The 22,127-nt window shown below is 43.8% G+C and overlaps 1 protein-coding gene across 1 annotated transcript in view; it reads right to left on the bottom strand.

The window, feature by feature from the left end:
* LOC130111890 (netrin receptor UNC5C-like) overlaps window positions 1–1,921 on the bottom strand; it is a 375,592-nt gene extending 373,671 nt beyond the window's left edge. Inside the window, exon 1 of the mRNA XM_056279187.1 lies at window positions 1,858–1,921. Within this exon, the coding sequence (XP_056135162.1) occupies window positions 1,858–1,921 (64 nt within the window). The remainder of the gene's footprint in view (window positions 1–1,857) is intronic.
* Between the last annotated feature and the right edge of the window lie 20,206 nt (window positions 1,922–22,127).

The following is a 22,127-nucleotide window of genomic DNA, read 5'->3' as shown; positions in this document are numbered from 1 at the left end:
GAAAGAGAGAGATGCAGTGTGTGTGTGTGTTTGCAAACGCTTTCATCAAATCCTTTCATATTGTAAAAACTTTTCTTTAGCTCTACAAAGCTGCATGCTTTCGGCAGTCTATATATGAGGTCAGTTAGTGGCAAAACCATGTTCCCACTCAGGGCAAAGACCTACACTAAAATGACACAGATTGAATTACGGCAGGGGGTGAAAACGACTTCCGTGCTTAAATTCATCACAAGAAACCCAAAATAAATGTCACGATCACCAGTCGTTGCAACCACCATTATCATCATACATCTTTAATTTTTGCTGTCATGTTCACCACTACTTCTGAAATATAAACCAAACTTGAGTTCTGTTTAACGGACGACAAGGCACTCGTTCTCGTGCTCATGGTTCGGCATTTGGAGGAAACCCTGTTCCTGAACTGATGGTGGGTTGTGACCGGTTATGCATGCAGAGCCACCCGGTCCCCGTTGTGCGGCTAGCAGCCTGCGTTTCCCCCCATTCACCAGGAGCCCCCGGAACGATTAGACACGCGCACGAGTGCCTTCAGAGACACGGGTCAGCTTGTTTAGGTCCGCGTATGGCGGTGATAGACCCGGGCCAGAGGAGGCCGGCGGCCTCATCTCCATAGACGAGCGGACTAAAAGCAAAAAACAACAAAACTGTTATTTTTCATTGTTCCGTCCAGGTGTGTGTGTACAGATGAGAACAGGTTGCACACTTCACATGAACGCTCACGTCTTACTGGCTCGAAGAGCTGACAGATAGAGGCTTTAACAACGACCCGCACACGCGCCTGAAACAGGTGCCCGTCACGGTCTGTACTGGTCCCGAGTTCTCTCCGGAAGCCGGTCTGAGTTGCACTTTCTTCATGTTTACTGTCATTGTGCTTTTCACCTGAAGTCGCGCGAGAGGCTTTGAAACGATGCCCCTAAACGGCAAAGTACCGGATCGGCACTAAGCCATTAACACAGTGGCCACCGAAAACACGAACAGAAATAATGTCGGTTAAGGTAACTGGGGCTCATTACCTGTAGCGTAACTGACAGGAATCAGCTTGAATAAACTGTCTGTCCGTGATCCTCAGATATCAGTGATGCCGGCATCCGTTCACTGAACACATTTGGACACGAACTGTAATTCATATGGAGGACGGCGTGAAGTTAACGGAGATACCCTGGAGGGATGCCATGTCTGCAATGGCAACGCACATTTTGTATTTAAAAAAAAAACAAAAACAAAAAACACGCCTTTAATACACGTTGAGAACGAAAAGGGGACAGAGAGAGAGAGAGAGAGAGAGAGAGAGAGAGAGAGAGAGAGAGAGAGAGAGAGAGAGAGAGAGACTTGCCGCGCAGATTTGATAAATACTAATACTTTAGTAATAGACAATAATTTAACACGTCTGTTAAGGGCTTGACGTTATCAGCTGTGATACACATAATAAAACCAGAGCAGCGGTTCTGCCGGTGTATCCAACTCCTCTTTCTACTAAATGGGCATGAAGGACAGCGTGTTTTCTTAAGAACACGCCGGCGAAAGGCATAGTTAAAAACCATCGGTGTGTGTTGTGGTAACTCAAGATTTCCTAATCTGTCTTCATTGCGGGATTTGTATGGTGACCTCTCCGTCCCAGCCCCCCCCCCCCTTCAAGTTGAGTCTTTGAAATTTACGCACATACAGGGAGTTCGTATACCTATCGACTGGCCACAGAGCACCCACCCATCAGCCGAATCCCAGTTTAAGCGCACACAGGGGTGTCTGTCGGGGCTGCCTGCCGGTGCCACACAGCGCCCGGCGCTCCGCAGCCGCATCTCGGCGCCTGCTGCGTAGCCGCGGTGGCCAAGCGCCGCTTACCTTGTGCGACTCCCGGTTTCATTATGAGCAGCAAGACAGCCAGGATCCCCGGCGTGGCGCTCATTCTCGACAGGTCGACACTGAATCCTATTCCTGTCCTCGGCGACTGTCCACTTTTCCTCATTATAAAGCCGCGCGAACGCACCAAACTCCGGATCCCACCTTATGGAAATCAAACCCAGCGGCACCGGCGGCGGCAGCGGCGTTTGTGGATTAATCACACAAGTCTTGAACAAGAAAGTCAAACCGACGAGTAGGTAGGCATAGCCTGAATGGCCCGGTGTCTCTTCTGATACTCCGTTTGAAAAAGGGTTGAAGTGTGAGAAGAAGGAAAAAAAGGAGGGCAGGAGTAAAACTGGCTGTTGGCTGTTTAGGTCCCTTCACTTGTGTGTGCCTATAGTCGCCCCTGAAGCTCTGCGTTTGGCTGCGCTCTCTCCGCTCTCTGCCTTTACGCAGAGAGAAATGCCACCGCCCTCTGGCTACTGTGGAGGACTCCGGCTCTCTTTCGCACCAACTCTCCTTCTCTCGGCACAGGCGGGAAACGAATGAGAAAAACTTAAAAGAAAAACAAAATGAAACAGTTCAGAGCAGCTGGGCCACGTGGCCACCCGCGCTGCGTATTCTTAATCCCGTATCTCGCATGTGTGATGTTTTGTAGGACTATTGGGAGCTGTCAGATTAACTGTACGCGCGCGCGCGCGCTCTCTCTCTTTCTCTCTCTTTCCCGCTCTCAGCTTTGCGCCACTGATCCTGTCGCAATTTGTATATTTTCCTCCTCGCGCACGCGCGTGTGTGTGCGTGCTCCTGTTAAAAAAACAAAAACGAACAAGCGGGGAAACCACCTTCCTTTGCATGCTACGGCAATGCACCGAGCACTTACCGACTGTTGTCTGCCCCCTGACGGCCGCTGACAAGTGTGGGGGACCTATAGGAGGCATGTATCACCCACACAGGACGGCTGCGTGCGTGCGAGCCAACGACCGAAACAAAAATGAATTGAAGGATAATACAATTACACAACTCAAGGCAATTTGTTCAACTTTACTCATTTGACCACCTATACAAGAGAGTCAGCAGCGAGCAGATAAAGGGCAGCGTTACCAAGCGGTATCACAGATCACTCCATAGATACATCATGGTAACCATAACATAAGTGCATTTGGAGTAAGTGGGCCTTAGATCATCAAGACGTAGAGAATAGGAAAATCAAAGTTCAGATATTGCCATGAAACAGTAAACAGACAAATCATGCCATGAGAGCATTAAAACTGGCATGTGCAAGTACTGAGACGCTCATTTGTGGATACTGATAATAATCGTGGTTAAGATAGTAAGGCACCGTAGTAATAGCTGACACCAACAGCAACATTACATGACGCGTTAGCTGCAAAGTGCCACCAGAGGCCATATAAGGATTAAGGTAGGCCTGGGAGAGGAACGTTTTAAGGCTTTTCTTGAAGGAAGGAAGTGAGTCGGTGGCTCTGATGGAGACCAGCAGTTTATTCCAGCATCTTTGGTCCAGGTTAGAGAAAAGTCTGGACTTAGAGCACTTTGCTCACTTTTACAGGGGGACTGGTTGAAGGTATAATAGTTTTGCCAAGAAAATTTATAATACACTGTGTGTATGTGTGAGTGTATATATATATATATATATATATATATATATATATACATACACACACATACACACACATACACACACACACACACAGTAGCTGATGAGTGCGAGACACACAAAACAGGCCTGTACTGCAATGTATTAAAATCTTTTTTTCTGTATCCGTGTTGATATATATATAAAAAATCCAGTCAGTCAAGTAAATTCTTTATGATAGTACTCAAAGAATTTACTCGACTCACTGGATTATTTTGCCCCTTATTTGCTGAGCACTTTTCCTACCATTGAGTGTTTCTTGTAACAAAGTTATATGTATATATATATATATATATATATATATATATATATATATATATGTATATGTGTGTGTGTGTGTGTATCATAGCTGTATGGAGATAAATTTAGGGTTATTTTCCTTAAAACCAAGTGATATTTTTAAAGGAGTATTGGTAATCACGTTTTACTGTCATGACCAAACACAACTAATGTCCCTGCAGTTACAGACCCCACTGCTATACTGTCACTACACGTTTTTGTTTTTTTCCCCCCACACAGGCCTATGTAGTACACACACAAGCTTTGCAGCGGTGCAGTAAACTATCCAAACTTTCAATTCTCATTTCTATTCATTTCTCTTCATCAATTACTTGTGTCACAATAGATGACTACATCACTGTAAGCACTGACAAGGCAGATGGCACTCAGTATTCAAGTCATTAATGACAATGCATTGCTAAATAAACACCACTTCATAGGTTTAGTTTGTGTTTGTGTGTGTGTGTGTGTGTGTGAGTGCACACACACACGTGGGCACACCTGCGCACACGCATGCACGCACACATGCACACACACCCACGATTACCTATGAGGCCATGAACACATGCTCAAATGCGTTTGCATCCCACAAACACTCATCAAGCCAGCATCACTCTCGGCAGTGTTACAGCGCAGTCATTTGAGAAACACTGCCCGGATCATGCATTGTAAATGGCAACACTAAAATATGTGTTTGGTGCTATTTGTCACCACAGCAGCCCCAAAGCTCAGTGACTGCCACTAGAAACTGGAAGTAGCTGCTACCCGCGGGGACCTGTAAAAGCCTTTTTATTCAGCCACTTTATTGGGAATGGGAAAGCAATAAGTTACACTAGAAACATATGGCACACTTGGATATGGATCAGCACTTCTACCAGCAATAGTTCGTGGCAATGGTGTTTTCACAGTTACGTGTAGTACAGCACAAGTATATATGCATACACACTGCAAATGGCTTCTCTAACGTGTTAAATGTGGTGTTAAAAGTACTACTGTTGAAGCCCGGTTTTTCAGCGGCAATGCCTTCTAATTCACTAACAGTGTGATTTACATAACTCCCACAGTGCATCCTACAGTACAAGGCAAATGCTTATGATAAAGTTATGTCTTTGAAGGCCATAAATTCAACAGCACAGGGACTGTTCATGGCCGTAATTGTCTCTCTAAATGGGTCCGACTGCAGAGGTTGTGGCGTGAACTGAGGTGTGCCCATAGATTATGTTTAAAAATAAAGGGCTATTTTACAGCCCTTCCAAATCCACACCCACATCTAACTTTCCCTCCATCGGTTGATGAATTTTCTCCTTGGCCTGCAGGACTTTATATCTGTAGTCTGCTCTTTATGAACACACCTGGCTTTATGTGACATTTCTTGGCTATCAACTAAACTCTGAATGCTCTGCTTAAGAAGACATAAATAAGTGTCATCTATATATATGAAATATATTGAGATTTATATACATATAAATGTATTTCCTTTCTCAGACCGCCTGTACCTTCTACATAAAACCTCCTACTCTATGAGCGTGACCAAAAAGGTCAGGACAGGTGGGCACTTCTTTTCAGGGTTTAATTTTGAACCTGGATCTTTTGCTATACAACTTTCAGTTTAGACCTCGGTCTCCACTAGGGTGCAAGGTATAACATGCGCCATAAGTCCCTTGCTGAAGCTGAAAGAATGAAGATAGTGGTGTAATGTGTGTGTGTGCGCGCGCACGCGTGTGTGTTTAAAGAATGTAGATAGTGGTTTAATGTGTGTGTGTGTGTGTGTGTGTGTGTGTGTGTGTGTGTGTGTGTGTGTGTGTGTGTGTGTGTGTGTATGCATGTGTGTGTGTATCTGTGTGTGTGTGTGTGCACCCCACAGCCCACCAGTTCTACGTTTAACTAAACTCCCCAAAGACTCTCTGTCTGTCTTTCTTTTTGAATATGAGGCTAATCAAAGACAATTCGGTATCACTTTACTCGTGTGTATCCTCACTGTAGTGAGACACAAAGCAGAGTTGAAGATATTCTCCCAGCGTTTGCCTATGTCTGTAACCCATAACTTCAAATACAGAGATAAAGAGGAAAAGAGAGAAGACAGATTTATATTGAGGCCGAGGGAGAGCTGTTGCACTGCACTCACAGGCAAACATGCACCGCGCGCACACACGCACGCACGCACGCACGCACACACACACACACGGGGGGGGGGGGGGGCTTTCCAAAGTTTTGTACTGTTGACCAGTAGGAAGCACTACTGAACAGACAGGGGGCACAATGCCTTGCTCGTGGCCACTTCAGATAAGTGATCTCAGCAGTTAAGGGTGAAAACCTCAAGACTGGACTTAGTGAGTGCTAATCACCCCGTCCTTTGTCACTTATTTCAAAGATTAGCGCTGTCACTCTCGCTGTGTTCTCTTCCTACCTGTCTAGACTGAGGAGTACACATAATGCCATCATCCGTGCCATCTCCTCTTCCATCTCTCTTGAACATTACAACAGAGACCACGCCTCAATCGGGGGTGACCAAGTTTAATCTCTTTAAATAGTTACATAATGGCCCCTGGTTCACATTTTAATCAGTGGATAGATGGCTGTACCCAGGGACGAATAATCACATCTATAACTTTCTAATCTAATATCCTGCTACATTCAAGTGGATTAGAGAGGGGCAGGGAGGGCGAGGAGGGGTGCGAGTGATACACCTACATGTGGATGAGAGGGATGGATGAGGGGACATCCATGCGTGTGCACTTTCCAGACGGAGTAAGAGAGGGAGATAATGAATGTGTTTTTGTGTAGCGGCAATTGTGTGCGAAAGTGTGTTTTGGCGTGCGTGTGTGTGCGTTAGACCCTCTCTCCGTATATTGAAAAATATAACACGGAGCAGAGCAATCCTTTCAAATCAGTTTTGATTTTAGTTATTTTGCAGGTTGTCTGGCAATGGGCACTGGCAATCTCATTCCCTAGATGGCTTGACCTGTGGCGAGTCCTGTTCTTTGGGCGCACTATTGTCGTGGGAACAAAAGTGATCTAAGAAATCAATGGAGACAAACCGGTGGATACCTGGACAGACAGAGGAAGAGAGAAAGTATGTGGGATCATCAAAATGAATTGTTTTGTGACAACAAGCGGATACAGCCGCACGTGCATGTGCACACACGGAAAGATTAAGCAGGAAAAAAAAAGGCGTAGCTGAAATAAATGGAATTGAGAGAAACCCATGTCTGCTTGTGACCTCTTAAGCATCAAAAGTACATTGGTAGATTTATCATAAAAATATATTTTTTGTAGTTTTATTTGTACACATAACAACAATCTGTCAATTGGCCTAAAGACATAAACATTGTTGTAGAAAGCATTGGAAATCAATGCGATGCTCATTTCTTGATTGGAGGGTGGATTTTTTTTCGTCTTCATCACAATATGAAATAATTCAGAGCATCATCATTCGACATCAATAACTAAATCGGAGGCTCAATGAAACGTCGCCTGCTCAAGGAGGGTAGATCACAGTGTAAACGTTGGAGGCAGACTTTTTACATAAAAATGAGGAAAGTATGAATAAAAGAAATGCTGAACGTGCCCCAAAAAGCAAATTAATGAAGCATGAAGACTGACACGGGCAGAAATGGACATCGACAAGCTGACAAAAAGAGATTGACACAGACAGGATGATAAAAAGAGACGGACCCAGATTGATAGAGACGGAGGGCGATGGCATGAAAGCAACAAAGTGGGATGTCCAAGAGGAATCCATTCCTCGTCAGTCGAGCACATCAAGCCGGCTTTGCCAGAACTCAGTCTGAATAGATCAAGTGACTCTCTGTAATGTCAAGTAAGCTTTGAATGTCAGGATGCTTGTGAGCCAGAGTGGCATGCTTTACATGTTTTGGCTGATGTCTGCAGCACACGTTATTGCAGGGCTTCTCAAGTGCTATGATCTCATAGACTTCAACACACACGTCCACTGGGCCATAGACACCAATTCCATCACAAACTTGTTAAAGCCCCCTCACCACCATAACTTGTACATCCCTACATGGTAAGTCATTGTTGATAATGACACACTGTAATATAACCCTCTGTATAGTGGTAAAAAATAAATGTACACTTACAATAATCATTCTCATGGATACTCTAATTGGGATATTTTCTAGTAAATGAAAATACATTGACTATAAATTGTGTGTGTGTGTATGTGTGTGTATGTGTGTGTTGCCTGTCTGTGCATGCACTGTGTGGTTATTTTGTCAGCTGTTGTGATGATGTCTACATACAGATGAAGATGCCTTAACAGGAATTTAGACAGATGACTTTGGGGTTTTTCTTCTCATGCAAAGAAAACAGTGCCCAGTGAAAGTTGCATTAAAGCTGCATGAGGGAATGTTTTAAATGGAAAAATAGTACCTTTTAATTCCTATTAGTGTTGAAAATATCCCCCCCAAGCCCAAATGAAAAAAAACGATTGTTACATGGGTTTGCCTATTTAGGTTCCTGAGCATGTCCTGTTTTTTCTGCAAAATCTTTACTATGATATATACTTTACATATTTATAGGCTAGCACTCATCTTTATTATTATTCTGATTTTAATTTAAATGGTGTAAATATACGCATTAGATAAGTGCTAGCCTATTATTATTATTTTTTAATAATAATAGGCTAGCATTTACGTCATCGATTATTTTGATTTAGTTTAGACAAAAAATATAACAAATCCCAATGTTAGAAGCCATGATCCATGATTAATTCCTTAAATCATTAAACAAACAGTGTGCCACTACGTTAACCATCATGGGGGGGGGGGGGGGTTCACCCATGTAGCTTCAACATCAACATAGCCCGTTTCAGAAAGCTTTAAAAAATCTAAAACTCCAAGACTGTTTGTTCATATCCCTGCAGGAAAAAATGCCCCGCAAGCCTGCATGTAATAGGCCTCCCTTGTAGTAGATTGGAACACACTTTGGACACTTGATGCCGTCGCTCAGTGACACTTCAGCAGTAGTGTGCCTCTATATTTAACTTGTGGAGAGAGAGGATTAACTGTTTCCGGGGCTTTTGCAAGCAAAAGAAAATAAGGTAAATGAGGAAAAAGCCACTGCTGCCGGATGTTGTTTTGTTTTGTTTTTCAGTTAACTCCTATAATAGACGAATTCACAATGTAGAGAAACCCGTATTCAATCCACGCCTGTTGCAAAACTGTTCATATAACATAGTATATGGAACTACAGGAAAATGCAAACACACTGGTCTATGCATAACATTCTCATGCACACAAACACACCAAAATACACATACACAACACACTCATGCAACAAAAAATAAAGTCGACACTTCCCATTAAAGAGCCTTTAGGGACTGTTAACTTAAGATTTTTCTTGATAATACTGTATGTAGTTGAATGTGTGTGTGTGTGTGTGTTTGTGTGTGTGTGTGCGTGTGTGTGTGTGTGTTTGTGCGTGTGTCCTTCAAATTTCCCCTATTTCTGTAAAAGAGTGGATGTTATTTTTTCCTCAATGATTCCATGTATCCCTGGTTGGTTGCAATTGGAAAGAAAACTTCATTTTGAGAGAAATGTCATGCCATCAACTCAATCTCTCCTGCCAAATTTCCCAGGTGGTGTGCTTTTGCTTTTATACCTTTTAGAAATGACAGTTAATGTGTGTGTGTGTGTGTGTTGCGTGTTCCTATATGGATGCACTTGCCCATTTGTGTGTGCACGTGTTACATCTGACACGAGTTTGTATATACGTCCATGTGTGTGTGTGTCTTTGTATTTGTCACCAGGTTTGTGTCCAACTGACCAAGTCAACTGAGTCCTTCATTGCAAATGTCAGGTGAAAACCTAGATTTTTTGCGTTACCTTCCAGCATTATAGAATATCCGAATGATTTCCTCCTTACTGCTGAAGGTCAGCTGAAAATACACTGAGTTTAGAATAACTTGCAAGGGCCTTGAACGAGCCAGGCTGAATGTATGAAAGACCATATAGAAGAAGGGGCCAGAATTGGAGTAATATGATTCCAGCCAATGATGGTTACACACTAGTTTCTACGACAGGTGTGGAAAAAAAAACAATTAACAACTGATATTTTCCTCTTTCTAGGTGTTAAACATCCCGGCAATCAGCTCAAGTGCTTTTTGATTAGCTCATTACTAATTCATGCACAGTCCCAGAACCTCAAATCACACTTAATTACCTTTGTGATTCCAGCAGTGACCAATATTGATTTAATTAAATAATTATTAGTTTGCTGCTGGAGCATCCTCTTTTCGATTGTGAGCATAGAGGGGAAAACAATGTTATTGGAATAAAATGAACAAAGCAAATTAAGCTGATAATAAGAATGAAAAAATAGATAGTAAGACAGAAAAGACAGGACAGGATGAACGTGTTTGTGTATGTGCGCAAGTGTGTGCGAGTGTAACGTGCAATGGTGTACTTACTTACATCCATGTGTGAGTAGAATATCACAAAAGTGATTAGTCTAAATGAATAATGTCAGAGAATGTTCTTTAATAATCAGTGGAGGACGCGTCCTAATGTCTCTGTAGAATACATTACCACAGCTGCTGACAGCCCGCTTGTGTTGTCTGCTTGGTGTTGAATAGTGATGAGAAAAGTCATTTATCCACCACATACAGCAAAGTAATAGTAAGATGACCAGCTCTCATCTGACTTGACTTGAAGTGGCAGAGTGAACTGAAAGCAGATGTCATAAAACAGATGACAAACTATAACATTTTGCTCTGGTCAGTTGGTATCATCATTCTATAACTTGCAGGGATTTGGAAAGGCGGAGATAACATCATAGTTTCATTCAAATTAAGGAGTTTTAGGTTAGAATCAGAGTTATTTACGACACAAATTTCTCCAGAGTACATAGAACCCCCCCCTTTTCTCCCCAATTTTATCCGGCCAATTACCCCCTCTTCTGAGCCATCCCGGTCACTGCTCCACCCCCTCTGCCGATCCGTGGAGGGCTGCAGGCTACCACATGCCTCCTCCGATACATGTGGAGTCGTTAGCCGCTTCTTTTCCCCTGACAGTGAGACGTTTCACCGGGGGGCATAGCATGAGGGAGGATCATGCTATTCCCCCCCCCAAACAGGCGCCCCGATCGACCAGAGTGGATAGATGGCTGTAGGTGTCATATGTGTTCTGGTCGCTAGTGCAGCGACTAGGACACATACCCACATGCGGCTTTCCACGCGCAGACATGGCCAATTGTGTCTGCAGTGACACCCGACAAAGCCGGAGGCAACACGGGGGCTCGAACGGCTGATCCCCGTGTTGGTAGGCAATGGAATAGACCGCTATGCTACCTGGACGCCCCCACATACAGCCCATTTAAAAGTCTATATCACTATATGGTTCTGAATCTATATGGTTCTGACTTGTGCTTTTCTATCATCTTCTGTTCATCTAATAGATCCAGCTCATCATGTAAACTAGTCCTCCTTGTGTTTCTTTTACCTCAACTCTATCTATACTACTACTACTACTACTACTACTACTACTTTTGGCTGCTCCCGTTAGGGGTCGCCACAGCAGATCATCCGTTTCCATTTCTTCCTGTCTTCTGCGTCTTCCTCTGTCACACCAGCCACCAGCATGTCTTCCCTCACCACACCCATAAACCTCCTCTTTGGCCTTCCTCTTCTCCTCTTCCCTGGCAGCTCCATATTCAGCATCCTTCTCCCAATATACTCAGCATCTCTCCTCCACACATGTCCATGCCATCTCAATCTTGCCTCTCTTGCTTTGTCTCCAAACCGTCCAACCTGAGCGGTCCCTCTAATATAATCGTTCCTAATCCTGTCCTTCTTCGTTACTCCCAGTGAAAATCTTAGCATCTTCAACTCTGCCACCTCCAGCTCCGCCTCCTGTCTTTTCATCAGTGCCACTGTCTCCAAACCATAGAACATAGCTGGTCTCACAACCATCTTGTAAACCTTCCCTTTAACTCTTGCTGATACTCTTCTGTCGCAAATCACTCCTGACACACTTCTCCACCCACTCCAACCTGCCTGCACTCTCTTTTTCACCTCTCTATTGCACTCCCCGTTACTTTGAATAGTTGACCCCAAGTATTTAAACTCAAATGCCTTTGTCACCTCCACTCCTTGCATCCTGACCATTCCACTGTCCTCTCTCTCATTCACGCATAGGTATTCCGTCTTGCTCCTACTGACTTTCATTCCTCTTCTCTCCAGTGCATACCTCCACCTCTCCAGGCTCTCCTCAACCTGCACCCTACTCTCGCTACAGATCACAATGTCATCCGCGAACATCATCGTCCATGGAGACTCCTGCCTGATCTTGTCCGTCAACCTGTCCATCACCATTGCAAACAAGAAAGGGCTCAGAGCCGATCCTTGATGTAATCCGACCTCCACCTTGAACCCATCTGTCATTCCAACCGCACACCTCACCATTGTCACACTTCCCTCATACGTATCCTGCACCACTCCTACATACTTCTCTGCGACTCCTGACTTCCTCATACAATACCACACCTCCTCTCTCAGCACTCTGTCATAAGCTTTCTCTAAATCTACAAAGACACAATGCAACTCTTTCTGGCCTTCTCTATACTTCTCAATCAACATTCTCAAAGCAAACATCGCATCTGTGGTGCTCTTTCGTGGCATGAAACCATACTACAGCTCGCTGATCATCACCTCTCCTCTTAACCTAGCTTCTATTACTCTTTCCCAAGTCTTCATGCTGTGGCTGATCAACTTTATACCTCTGTAGTTGTTACAGTTCTGCACATCGCCCTTGTTCTTGAAAATTGGTACCAGTATGCTTCTTCTCCACTCCTCAGGCATCCTCTCACTTTCCAGGATTGTGTTAAACAATCTAGTTAAAAACTCCACTGCCATCTCTCCTAAACATCTCCATGCCTCCACATGTATGTCATCAGGACCAACTGCCTTTCCACTCTTCATCCTCTTCATAGCTGCCCTCACTTCCTCCTTGCTAATCCGCCGAACTTCCTGATTCACTATCCCTACATCATCCAACCTTCTCTCTCTCTCATTTTCTTCATTCATCAGCCCCTCAAAGTATTCCTTTCACCTTCTTAGCACACTCTCCTCGCTTGTCAGCACATTTCCATCTCTATCCTTGATCGCCCTAACTTGCTGCACATCCTTTGCAGCTTGGTCCCTCTGTCTAGCCAATCGGTACAAGTCCTTTTCTCCTTCCTTAGTGTCTAATCTGTCATACAACTCACCATACGCCTTTTCATTTGCCTTTGCCACCTCTCTCTTTGCTTTACGCTGCATCTCCTTGTACTCCTGTCTACTTTCTTCATCTCTCTTACTATCCCACTTCTTCTTTGCCAACCTTTTCCTCTGTATAATTTGCTGTACTTCCTCATTCCACCACCAAGTCTCCTTGTCTTCCTTCCTCTGTCCTGATAACACACCAAGTACCTTCCTAGCTGTCTCCCTCACTATTTCTGCAGTGGTTGTCCAGCCATCTGGCAACTCTTCACTACCACCCAGTGCCTGTCTTAACTCCTGCCTGAACTCCACACAACAGTCTTCCTTCTTCAACTTCCACCATTTGATCTTCGGCTGTGTCTTCACTCGCTTCCTCTTCTTGGTCTCCAAAGTCATCCTACAGACCACCATCCGATGCTGCCTAGCGACGTTCTCCCCTGTCACCACCTTGCAGTCTCCAATCCCTTTTAGATGGCACCTTCTACATAAGATATAGTCCACCTGTGTGCACTTTCCTCCACTCTTGTATGTCACGCTGTGTTCCTCTCTCTTCTTGAAATATGTATTCACCACAGCCGTTTCCATCCTTTTCGCAAAATCGACCACCATCTGTCCTTCCACATTTCTCTTCTTCACTCCATACCATCCCATCACCTCCTCATCACCTCTGTTCCCTTCACCAACATGTCCATTGAAGTCCGCTCCAATCACCACTCTCTCCTCCTTGGGTACCCTCTCCACCATGTCGTCCAACTCACTCCAGAATTCTTCTTTTTCATCCATCTCACACCCAACTTGCGGGGCATATGCACTGATAACATTCAGCAATAAACCTTCAATTTCCAGCTTCATCATATGTCAAGAGCGTGCTGTCTGACACTCTTCACCTCCAGCACGCTCTTGACATACTCTTCCTTCAGAATTACCCCTACCCCATTTCTCCTCCCATTCACACCATGGTAGAAGAGTTTGAACCCACCTCCGATACTCCTGGCCTTACTCCCCTTCCACCTGGTCTCTTGCACACACAGTATGCCTACCTTTCTTCTTTCCATCATGTCAGCCAGCTCTCTCCCTTTACCAGTCATAGTGCCAACATTCAAAGTTCCAACTCTCACCTCCACATGCCTACCCTTCCTCCTCTCTAGCTGCCTCTGGACATGCTTTCCCCCTCTCCTTCTCCTTCGCCCAACAGTAGCATAGTTTCCACCGACACCCTGCTGGTTAACATTACCGGTGGCGGTCGTTGGTAACCCGGGCCTCGACCGATCCGGTATGTAAGTCTTATTTATGATCCGCATATTTGATTTGGCACAGATTTTACACCGGATGCCCTTCCTGACGCAACCCTCCCCATTTGTCCGGGCTTGGGACCGGCACTAAGGATGCACTGGCTTGTGCATCCTCAGTGGCTGGGTTTCAACCCTATCTATACACAGGACAAATTTTATTTCAATTTCAACTTTTTTTTTTATTCTTATTTTGTTCCTTCGCTCTTGATTTTAAGGTTTTCTGTCATTTGGTATGCTATACATGCCGAGTATATAAGCCATTCAAAGCCCAGTGTAAAATTTGAAAAAAGAAAAAAAAAGAAGTTTGGTCATCCATCTGAAAACCTGAAAGCTGGTATTTTGGAGATAAGAGTCACTTATGTGATGGCAGCCTAGTAGCTTGATGCTTTCCATCCTCCTCCTATCACTCCATCTATTCCCCAGAAGATGAAAGAGAACAGCCAGTTAGCAGCTACTTACTGGGTCTCTGCAACACATTAGCAGCTACTGCCATGGTCATGAATCGGTGTGTGTGACTATGCGTTTGTGTGTACCAAAGAGACAGAGGGCGAGAGAAAGAGAATGAGAGAGAGGGAGAGAGAGGGAGGGCAAGTAACCGTGTGTTTAAATTTTGTTGCACATTACCATGAACAGTGTATACTTATAAGTGTGAGTGTGAGAGAATGTCTATGTAGTTATTTCTGTGTGTGTGTGTGTGTGTGTGTGTGTGTGTGTGTGTGTGTTTGCTGACAGTCTAAAAAAGTGGAAGGTCAAGGTTCATGTCAACTCTGCTCTGCTGTCACTTCCTGAACACTTCATAAAAACCCCTCACAGCTTTTTCAGCTGCTGTCGCAACATCAGCAATCTGGCATGGCTTGTAAAACTTGAGGTCGGAAGATTTTCCTTAAAACATTATGTAAGAAAAAAAATCCTCTTCTCGAAAATGTTTTTTCAAACATCTGTCAAAATCGTTAAAGTTTTGAAATATAAAACTAATGGCATGAAAAAAATGCATTGCCATTACTATTCTATTTTTGGATTATTTAAAATTTTCATAACACTTTTTCTCCTTAAAGCCAACTATACTGGTCACACTGAAATTATTCTAATTCTCAGCCCAGTTCCCAACACAAGTCATCAGTTACCCAGTACATACTGCCACCATAACACTGTTATTCATGACTGCTGGAAAATAATTGATAATTCACCGTCTGAAACACAAAATGAATAGCCCACAATAAAGGTTGGACTTTTCCAAAATGGTCATTATGCAACATTCTTACTCGAGAAGATCAATTAACCTTCTTAGAATACAGACACTGATCCAAGCCAAGGTGCCTTAGAATTAGGGCGTCTGGGTGGCGTGGTGGTCTATTCCATTGCCTACCAACATGGGGTTCGGCGGTTCGAATCCCCATGTTACCTCCAGCTTGGTCAGGCGTCCCTACAGACACAATTGGCCGTGTCTGTGGGTGGGAAGCCAGATGTGGGTATGTGTCCTGATCACTGCACTAGCGCCTCGTCTGGTCGGTTGGGGCGCCTATTTGGGGGGGGGGGGGGGCTGGGGGTAATAGCGCGATCCTCCCATGCACTACGTCTCCCTGATGAAACTCCTCACTGTCAAGTGAAAAGAAGCGGTTGGCGACTCCACATGTATCAGAGGAGGCATGTGGTCGACTGCAGCCCTCCCCGGATCGACACAGGGGGTGGAGCAGCGACCGGGACAGCTCGGAAGAGTGGGGTAATTGGCCGGATACAACTGGGGAGAAAAGGGGGGGGGGGATAAAAAAAGAATAAAAAAGAATAACAATACTTAAGTGTCAGGTTACCAAAATGTTCAAATTTTTTAGACTGAATGCCCTAAATTATCTTTCTATCTATGCAGTTATTTACTTGCTTGTTTATTATACTTTTATTCATTAATGAACCACAAGAATTCCAAAATACCATTGCAACTTTGAAATTCAACATATTCATGCTATTGCAGTCACATTGCACTCAGCGACAGAGAACATTAATAAAGCTCTTGCTTTGTAGGATTTATTTTCACTTTTCTTTCTTTTTTGCTTACGAGTCAAACTTTTTTTCATGCAATTACATGGTTTTCTCTCAGTTCAGGCTGTGCAGTGTTGTATGTTGGGTCGACAGAGGTAGACAAAGGATTAGGGGGAAGGAAGATGGGGGGGCTCTGCAACACTAACTACTGTACAGATGAAGTGCTAAGGTACTGAATAGTTTTGGAAACAGACAAAAAGGAATAAAAGAAGACTATGTGAGAACACTGTGCCTTTGAAGCCCAGAGAATGTCCCCTTATGACAGTTAAGCATGTTCTGAAGATTAGCCATGGGACTTAAAATGGGAGTCAGAAAAGAGAATGGGGGAGACAGTGAGGAAGAGAGAATAATAAACGTGTGCAAGGGTGTATGTCCTCCTTGTAGGGTTGGAGAAATGCGATCACTGGACTACAGTTGTTTTTGCTACATGCCTTTTGCAGACCCCAAGGTGCTAATGCATGAAGCACGTTAGAAAAACGGTGCTCAACTAATAAGATTTGCACATGGTCACACGGCAACTCTAAATCAGCATCCATAGTCTAAGAAGGCTAATTAATACCCCTGTCTGTGCCCCTGACAAAGGCAGTGGAAAGAAGAACTGGAGTTGGTCCCCAGGTGCTGCAGCTACCCACTGCTCCTATACAATAGGATGGGTTAAATGCAGAGAACACATTCATTGTAAGAATAAAAGGTCACATGAAGTGGCTTTCATTTAATTTTTAATTTAATTAATTTTCAATCATATCTAACAGTAATTCATGCATATATATAGTATATAAACTTAGCACAAAAAGTACGGAAATTTGTGTTTGGTAGATTATTTCTTTGTTGTAACAATGCTTCGTGGCAATAAATCTTACATCAGGCACCAGATTATCAGCACCTGGGGTACCAGAAGCTCAAAACAAGAGTCAATAGCAACAGCAAAATAAGCTGTTTGGCATTGGCAGAGAAGATTTGGCAAATTTTTCATGGTCGCAACCCACATACTCAGCTCTGCTGCTCATCCCACAAATGCATGTTCCTTACAAATGTGGCCCCATTTAAAAGGGAAATAAACAGGCTTTCCAACGGTATAAGATTTATTGCCACGAAGCATTGTTACAACAAAGAAATAATCTACCAAACACAAATTTCCTTACCTTTTGTACTAAGTATATATATATATATATGTATACACACACACACACACACACACACACACACACACACACACACACACACACACACACACACACACACACACACACACACACACACACAGAATATAGACAAAAGCATTGGGACAACCTGGTCATTACACCTACAGGAGCTTTTATGACATCCCATTCTAAATCCATAGGTGTTAATATGGAGTTGGTTCCCCCTTTGCAGTTATAACAGCTTCCACTCTTCTGGGAAGGCTTTCCACAAGATTTTTGAGTGTGTCTGTGGGAATTTTTGCCCATTTATCCAGAAGAGCATTTGTGAGGTCAGGCATCAATGTTGGACGAGAAGACCTGGCTTGCAATTTCCGATCTAGTTCATCCCAAAGGTGTTCGATGGGGTTGAGGTCAGGGCTCTGTGCAGGTCAGTCAAGTTCTTCCACACCAAACTCACCCAACAATGTCTTAATGGACCTTGCTTTGTGCACTGGGGCACAGTCATGCTGGAACAGAAAAGGATCCTCCACAAACTGTTCCCACAAAGGTGGAAGCATAGAATTGTCCAAAATTTATTGGTATGCTGAAGCATTAAGATTGCCCTTCACTGGAACTAAGGGGCCTCGCCCAACTGCTGAAAAACAACCCCATACCATTATCCCTCCTCCACCAAACTTTACAGTTGACACAATACAGTCAAGCAGGTAATGTTCTCCTGGCATCCGCCAAACCCAGACTCATTCATCAGACTGCCAGACAGAGAAGCGTGATTTGTCACTCCACAGAACCCGTTTCCACTGCCCCAGAGTCCAGTGGCAGCCTGCTTTACACCACTCCACCCAACACTTGGCATTGTGCTTGGTGATGTAAGGCTTGCATGCAGCTGCTCAGCAATGGAAACCCATTCCATGAAGCTCCCTGCACACTGATTTTGTGCTGATGTTAATGCCAGAGGAAGTTTGGAACTGCAGTTATTGAGCCAACAGAGCGTTGGTGACTTTTATGCACTATGCACCTCAGCACTCGTTGACCCCGCTGTGTGACTGTACGTGGTCTGCCAATTCGTCGCTGTCCAAAGGGGAGGATAAATTCTGAGTCTCATATAAATTCTGAGTCTTATCACCAGCCAGTCAGACTAGCTTGGTCTAGTCAGAAAGGCACGAACTGAGGAAGCCTCTTGGATGAGAGGCGAAACGTCTTCACGGATATACTATACCAAGTCCAGTTGCACTTGATTCAACTCCTTTGGATAACCATGACCTGGATGAATGAGAACATTCACAGACACACTTCGTGGCTGAGTTGTTGTTGTTCTTAAACACTTTCACTTTTCAATAATACCACTTACAGTTGACCGTGGAATATCTTAGCAGGGAAGAAATTTCACAAACTGACTTATTGCAAAGGTGTCATCCTATGACAGTACCACTGTTGAATTCACTGAGCTCTTCAGAATGACCCATTCTTTCACAAATGTTTGTAAATGCAGAATGCATGGCCAGCTGCTGTATTTTATACACCTGTGGCAATGGGTCTGAATGAAACACCTGAATTCAATGATTAAGAGGTGTCCCAATACTTTTGCCCTCTCTCTCTCTCTCTCTCTCTCTCTCTCTGTAGATATATATAGGGCAAGAAACAATTATGCTACTCTAGTATGCCTTTTCTTTGCAAAGTAGAGAATCCATCACCACATATACAGTGCAGTTTTGATTGTAAATGTATAGTTCCCTCTTTAGTCCACTGTACACTGGACATCCTGTTTATCTTATTTAAGTCTGAAATTATATTGTTCCATCATCAACCTCATTGCTCTCTTTTAAACAAAAGGAAACAATGCAAAATGTTCATTAGCAAAATAAAGTCAAGTCAATTTTATTTCCATCCATCCATCAATTATCTGAACTGCTTATCCTGCTTCTGCTCTCAGGGATGCTGGAGCCTATTGCAGCAGTCATTGGGCGGCAGGCGGGGAGACACCCTGGACAGGCCGCCAGGCCATCACAGCCCCCCACCACACACACACACACGCACACACCCATTCATACCTAGGGACAATTTAGTGGGGCCAATTCACCTGACATACATGTCTGGACTGTGGGAAGAAACCGGAGCGCTCGGAGGAAACCCATGCAGACAAAGGGAGAACAAACTCCACACAGAGGACGACCGGGATGACCCACCAAGGTTGGACTACCCCGGGGCTTGAACCCAGAACCTTCTTGCTGTGAGGCGACCACGCTAACCTCTGCGCCACCGTGCTGCCTCAATTTTATTTGTATAGCCCAACATCACAAATTACAAATTTGCCTCAAGGAGCTTTACAGCAACACAACATCCTGTCCTTAGACCCGCACATACACCATTCATGTATGTATCCCAGCATGAATCAAAAAAGATTCATATTATCATAGTTTATGTGAGTTTTAGGGATCTTTACCACATTTAGGTCCTTCACTTCTCAGCCCTTATGACCTCTTCTCTTTGAGAAATGCGTGAAGGTATGGGTTCAAGGTGGAGGTGGGATTACATCAAGGATCGGCTCTGAGCCCTCAGCTCTGAGCCCTTTCTTGCTTGCAATGGTGATGGACAGGTTGACGGACGAGATCAGGCAGGAGTCTCCGTGGACTATGATGTTCGCAGATGACATTGTGATCTGTAGCGAGAGTACGGTGCAGGTTGAGGAAAGCCTGGAGAGGTGGAGGTATGCACTGGAGAGAAGAGGAATGAAAGTCAGTAGGAGCAAGATGGAATACCTATGCATGAATGAGAGGGAGGACAGTGGAATGGTGAGGGTGCAAGGAGTAGAGGTGATGAAGGTGTATGAGTTTAAATACTTGGGGTCAACTGTCCAAAGTAACGGGGAGTGCAGAAGAGAGGTGAAGAAGAGAGTGCAGGCAGGGTGAAGCAGGTGGAGAAGAGTGTCAGGAGTGATTTGCGAGGGAAGGGTACCAGCAAGAGTTAAAGGGAAGGTTTACAAGATGGCTGTGAGACCAGCTATGTTATATGGTTTGGAGACAGTGGCACTGGCAAAAAGACAGGAGGCAGAGCTGGAGGTGGCAGAGTTGAAGATGCTAAGATTTTCATTGGGAGTGACGAAGAAGGACAGGATTAGGAACGATTTTATTAGAGGGACCGCTCAGCTTGGACGGTTTGGAGAAAAAGCAAGAGAGGCAAGATTGAGATGACTTGGACATGTGTGGAGGAGAGATGCTGGGTATATTGGGAGAAGGTTGCTGAATATGGAGCTGCCAGGGAAGAGGAAAAGAGGAAGGCCAAAGAGGAGGTTCATGGATGTGGTGAGGGAGGAGATGTAGGTGGCTTGCGTGACAGAGGAAGATGCAGAAGACAGGGAGAAATGGAAATGGATGATCCGCTGTGGTGACCCCTAAAGGGAGCAGCCAAAAGTAGTAGTAATAGTAGTGAAGGTATCTGTCTGATTGTCACCTACAGTGATTTTTAATGCTTTTGTGTTCGTAGTCAGCCATTTTTTTTCTTTCTCACATGTGAAATAATCTTTTTAAAGGATAGTGCATTCATTGACTTATTGAAAAATAACAGAGAAAATAGTTTTCAACCAGGGCACAGATTAAATAGAAATTCTAATTAATTCACATTAAAAAAGAAAAGAAACAAAAATCAATCAGAAATTGACAGTGAGAAATGTCCGCCCTGAAATCTGACTTTAAGGTTTTGTTGGTGTCTTGTCATTTCCATTATACATGAAACAGTAAGTCACTTTGGACAAGGTCAATGAAACTCAAAACACTACTGGAAACCCCTTCAACGTTCTACAAGCATCTTTTTCACCACCACTTGACCTGTTCCATTAGTTTGCTTGGCAACATGATCACTGCAGAAATGCCTTTTTTTTTTTTATTCCTGCCTTTCACTAACAAGGAATTTAGCTTTTGATGACTAGATGTGTATTTCTTTCAGGATGACAGTCTCCAAAATTTGGTTCAAAGTGGCTGACATTGACTTTTGTTGTCAAGTCAAGTCAATTTTATTTGTATAGCCCAATATCACAAATTACAAATTTGCCTCAAGGGGCTTTACAGCAACACAACATCCTGTCCTTATACCCTCGCATCGGATAAGGAACAACTCCTTAAAAAAAAACAACCTTTAACAGGGAGAAAGAATAGGAAGAAACCTCGGGGAGAGCAACAGAGGAGTTGTGCATTGTTTTCTTTTGTTCTTCTTCAAGGTTTGAATCGACCAGCATATGCTGAAAACAGAATATAGTGCCATGATGAAAAAACCAAACTAATACTACACAAACCAAACAGGTGGAAAATCACATCTCTCTGGTAGACATACTTGAGCTATTTAACGACCTTCATCTATTCTAGGGCTATGTTTGTGTATTAGCTCTGTAAAAGCCACAGCTGCCTATAATGCCAGCAGACATGGGAGACAGTAAAGCTCAATGCTGGGAAGAGATTTACCTCAAGTGGAACTTAAGACTTTACGAAGAAGAATGATGCTTGGAAAATAAGTGATTGTAATGAAAACCAGAGTAGAAACTAGCTTGCTCTATTCCACACACCACACTAAACCTCACTAAATGTATCCTTATGTCTTTTGCGTGTGCTTACATGTGCATGGGTGAGTATCAGTGTCAAGTGTCTATATGGCTCTGCAAATCT

This window comes from Lampris incognitus, chromosome 1 (assembly GCF_029633865.1).
Source record: "Lampris incognitus isolate fLamInc1 chromosome 1, fLamInc1.hap2, whole genome shotgun sequence".
Taxonomy (NCBI): domain Eukaryota; kingdom Metazoa; phylum Chordata; class Actinopteri; order Lampriformes; family Lampridae; genus Lampris; species Lampris incognitus.
This window is presented reverse-complemented; position numbering and strand designations above follow the sequence as displayed.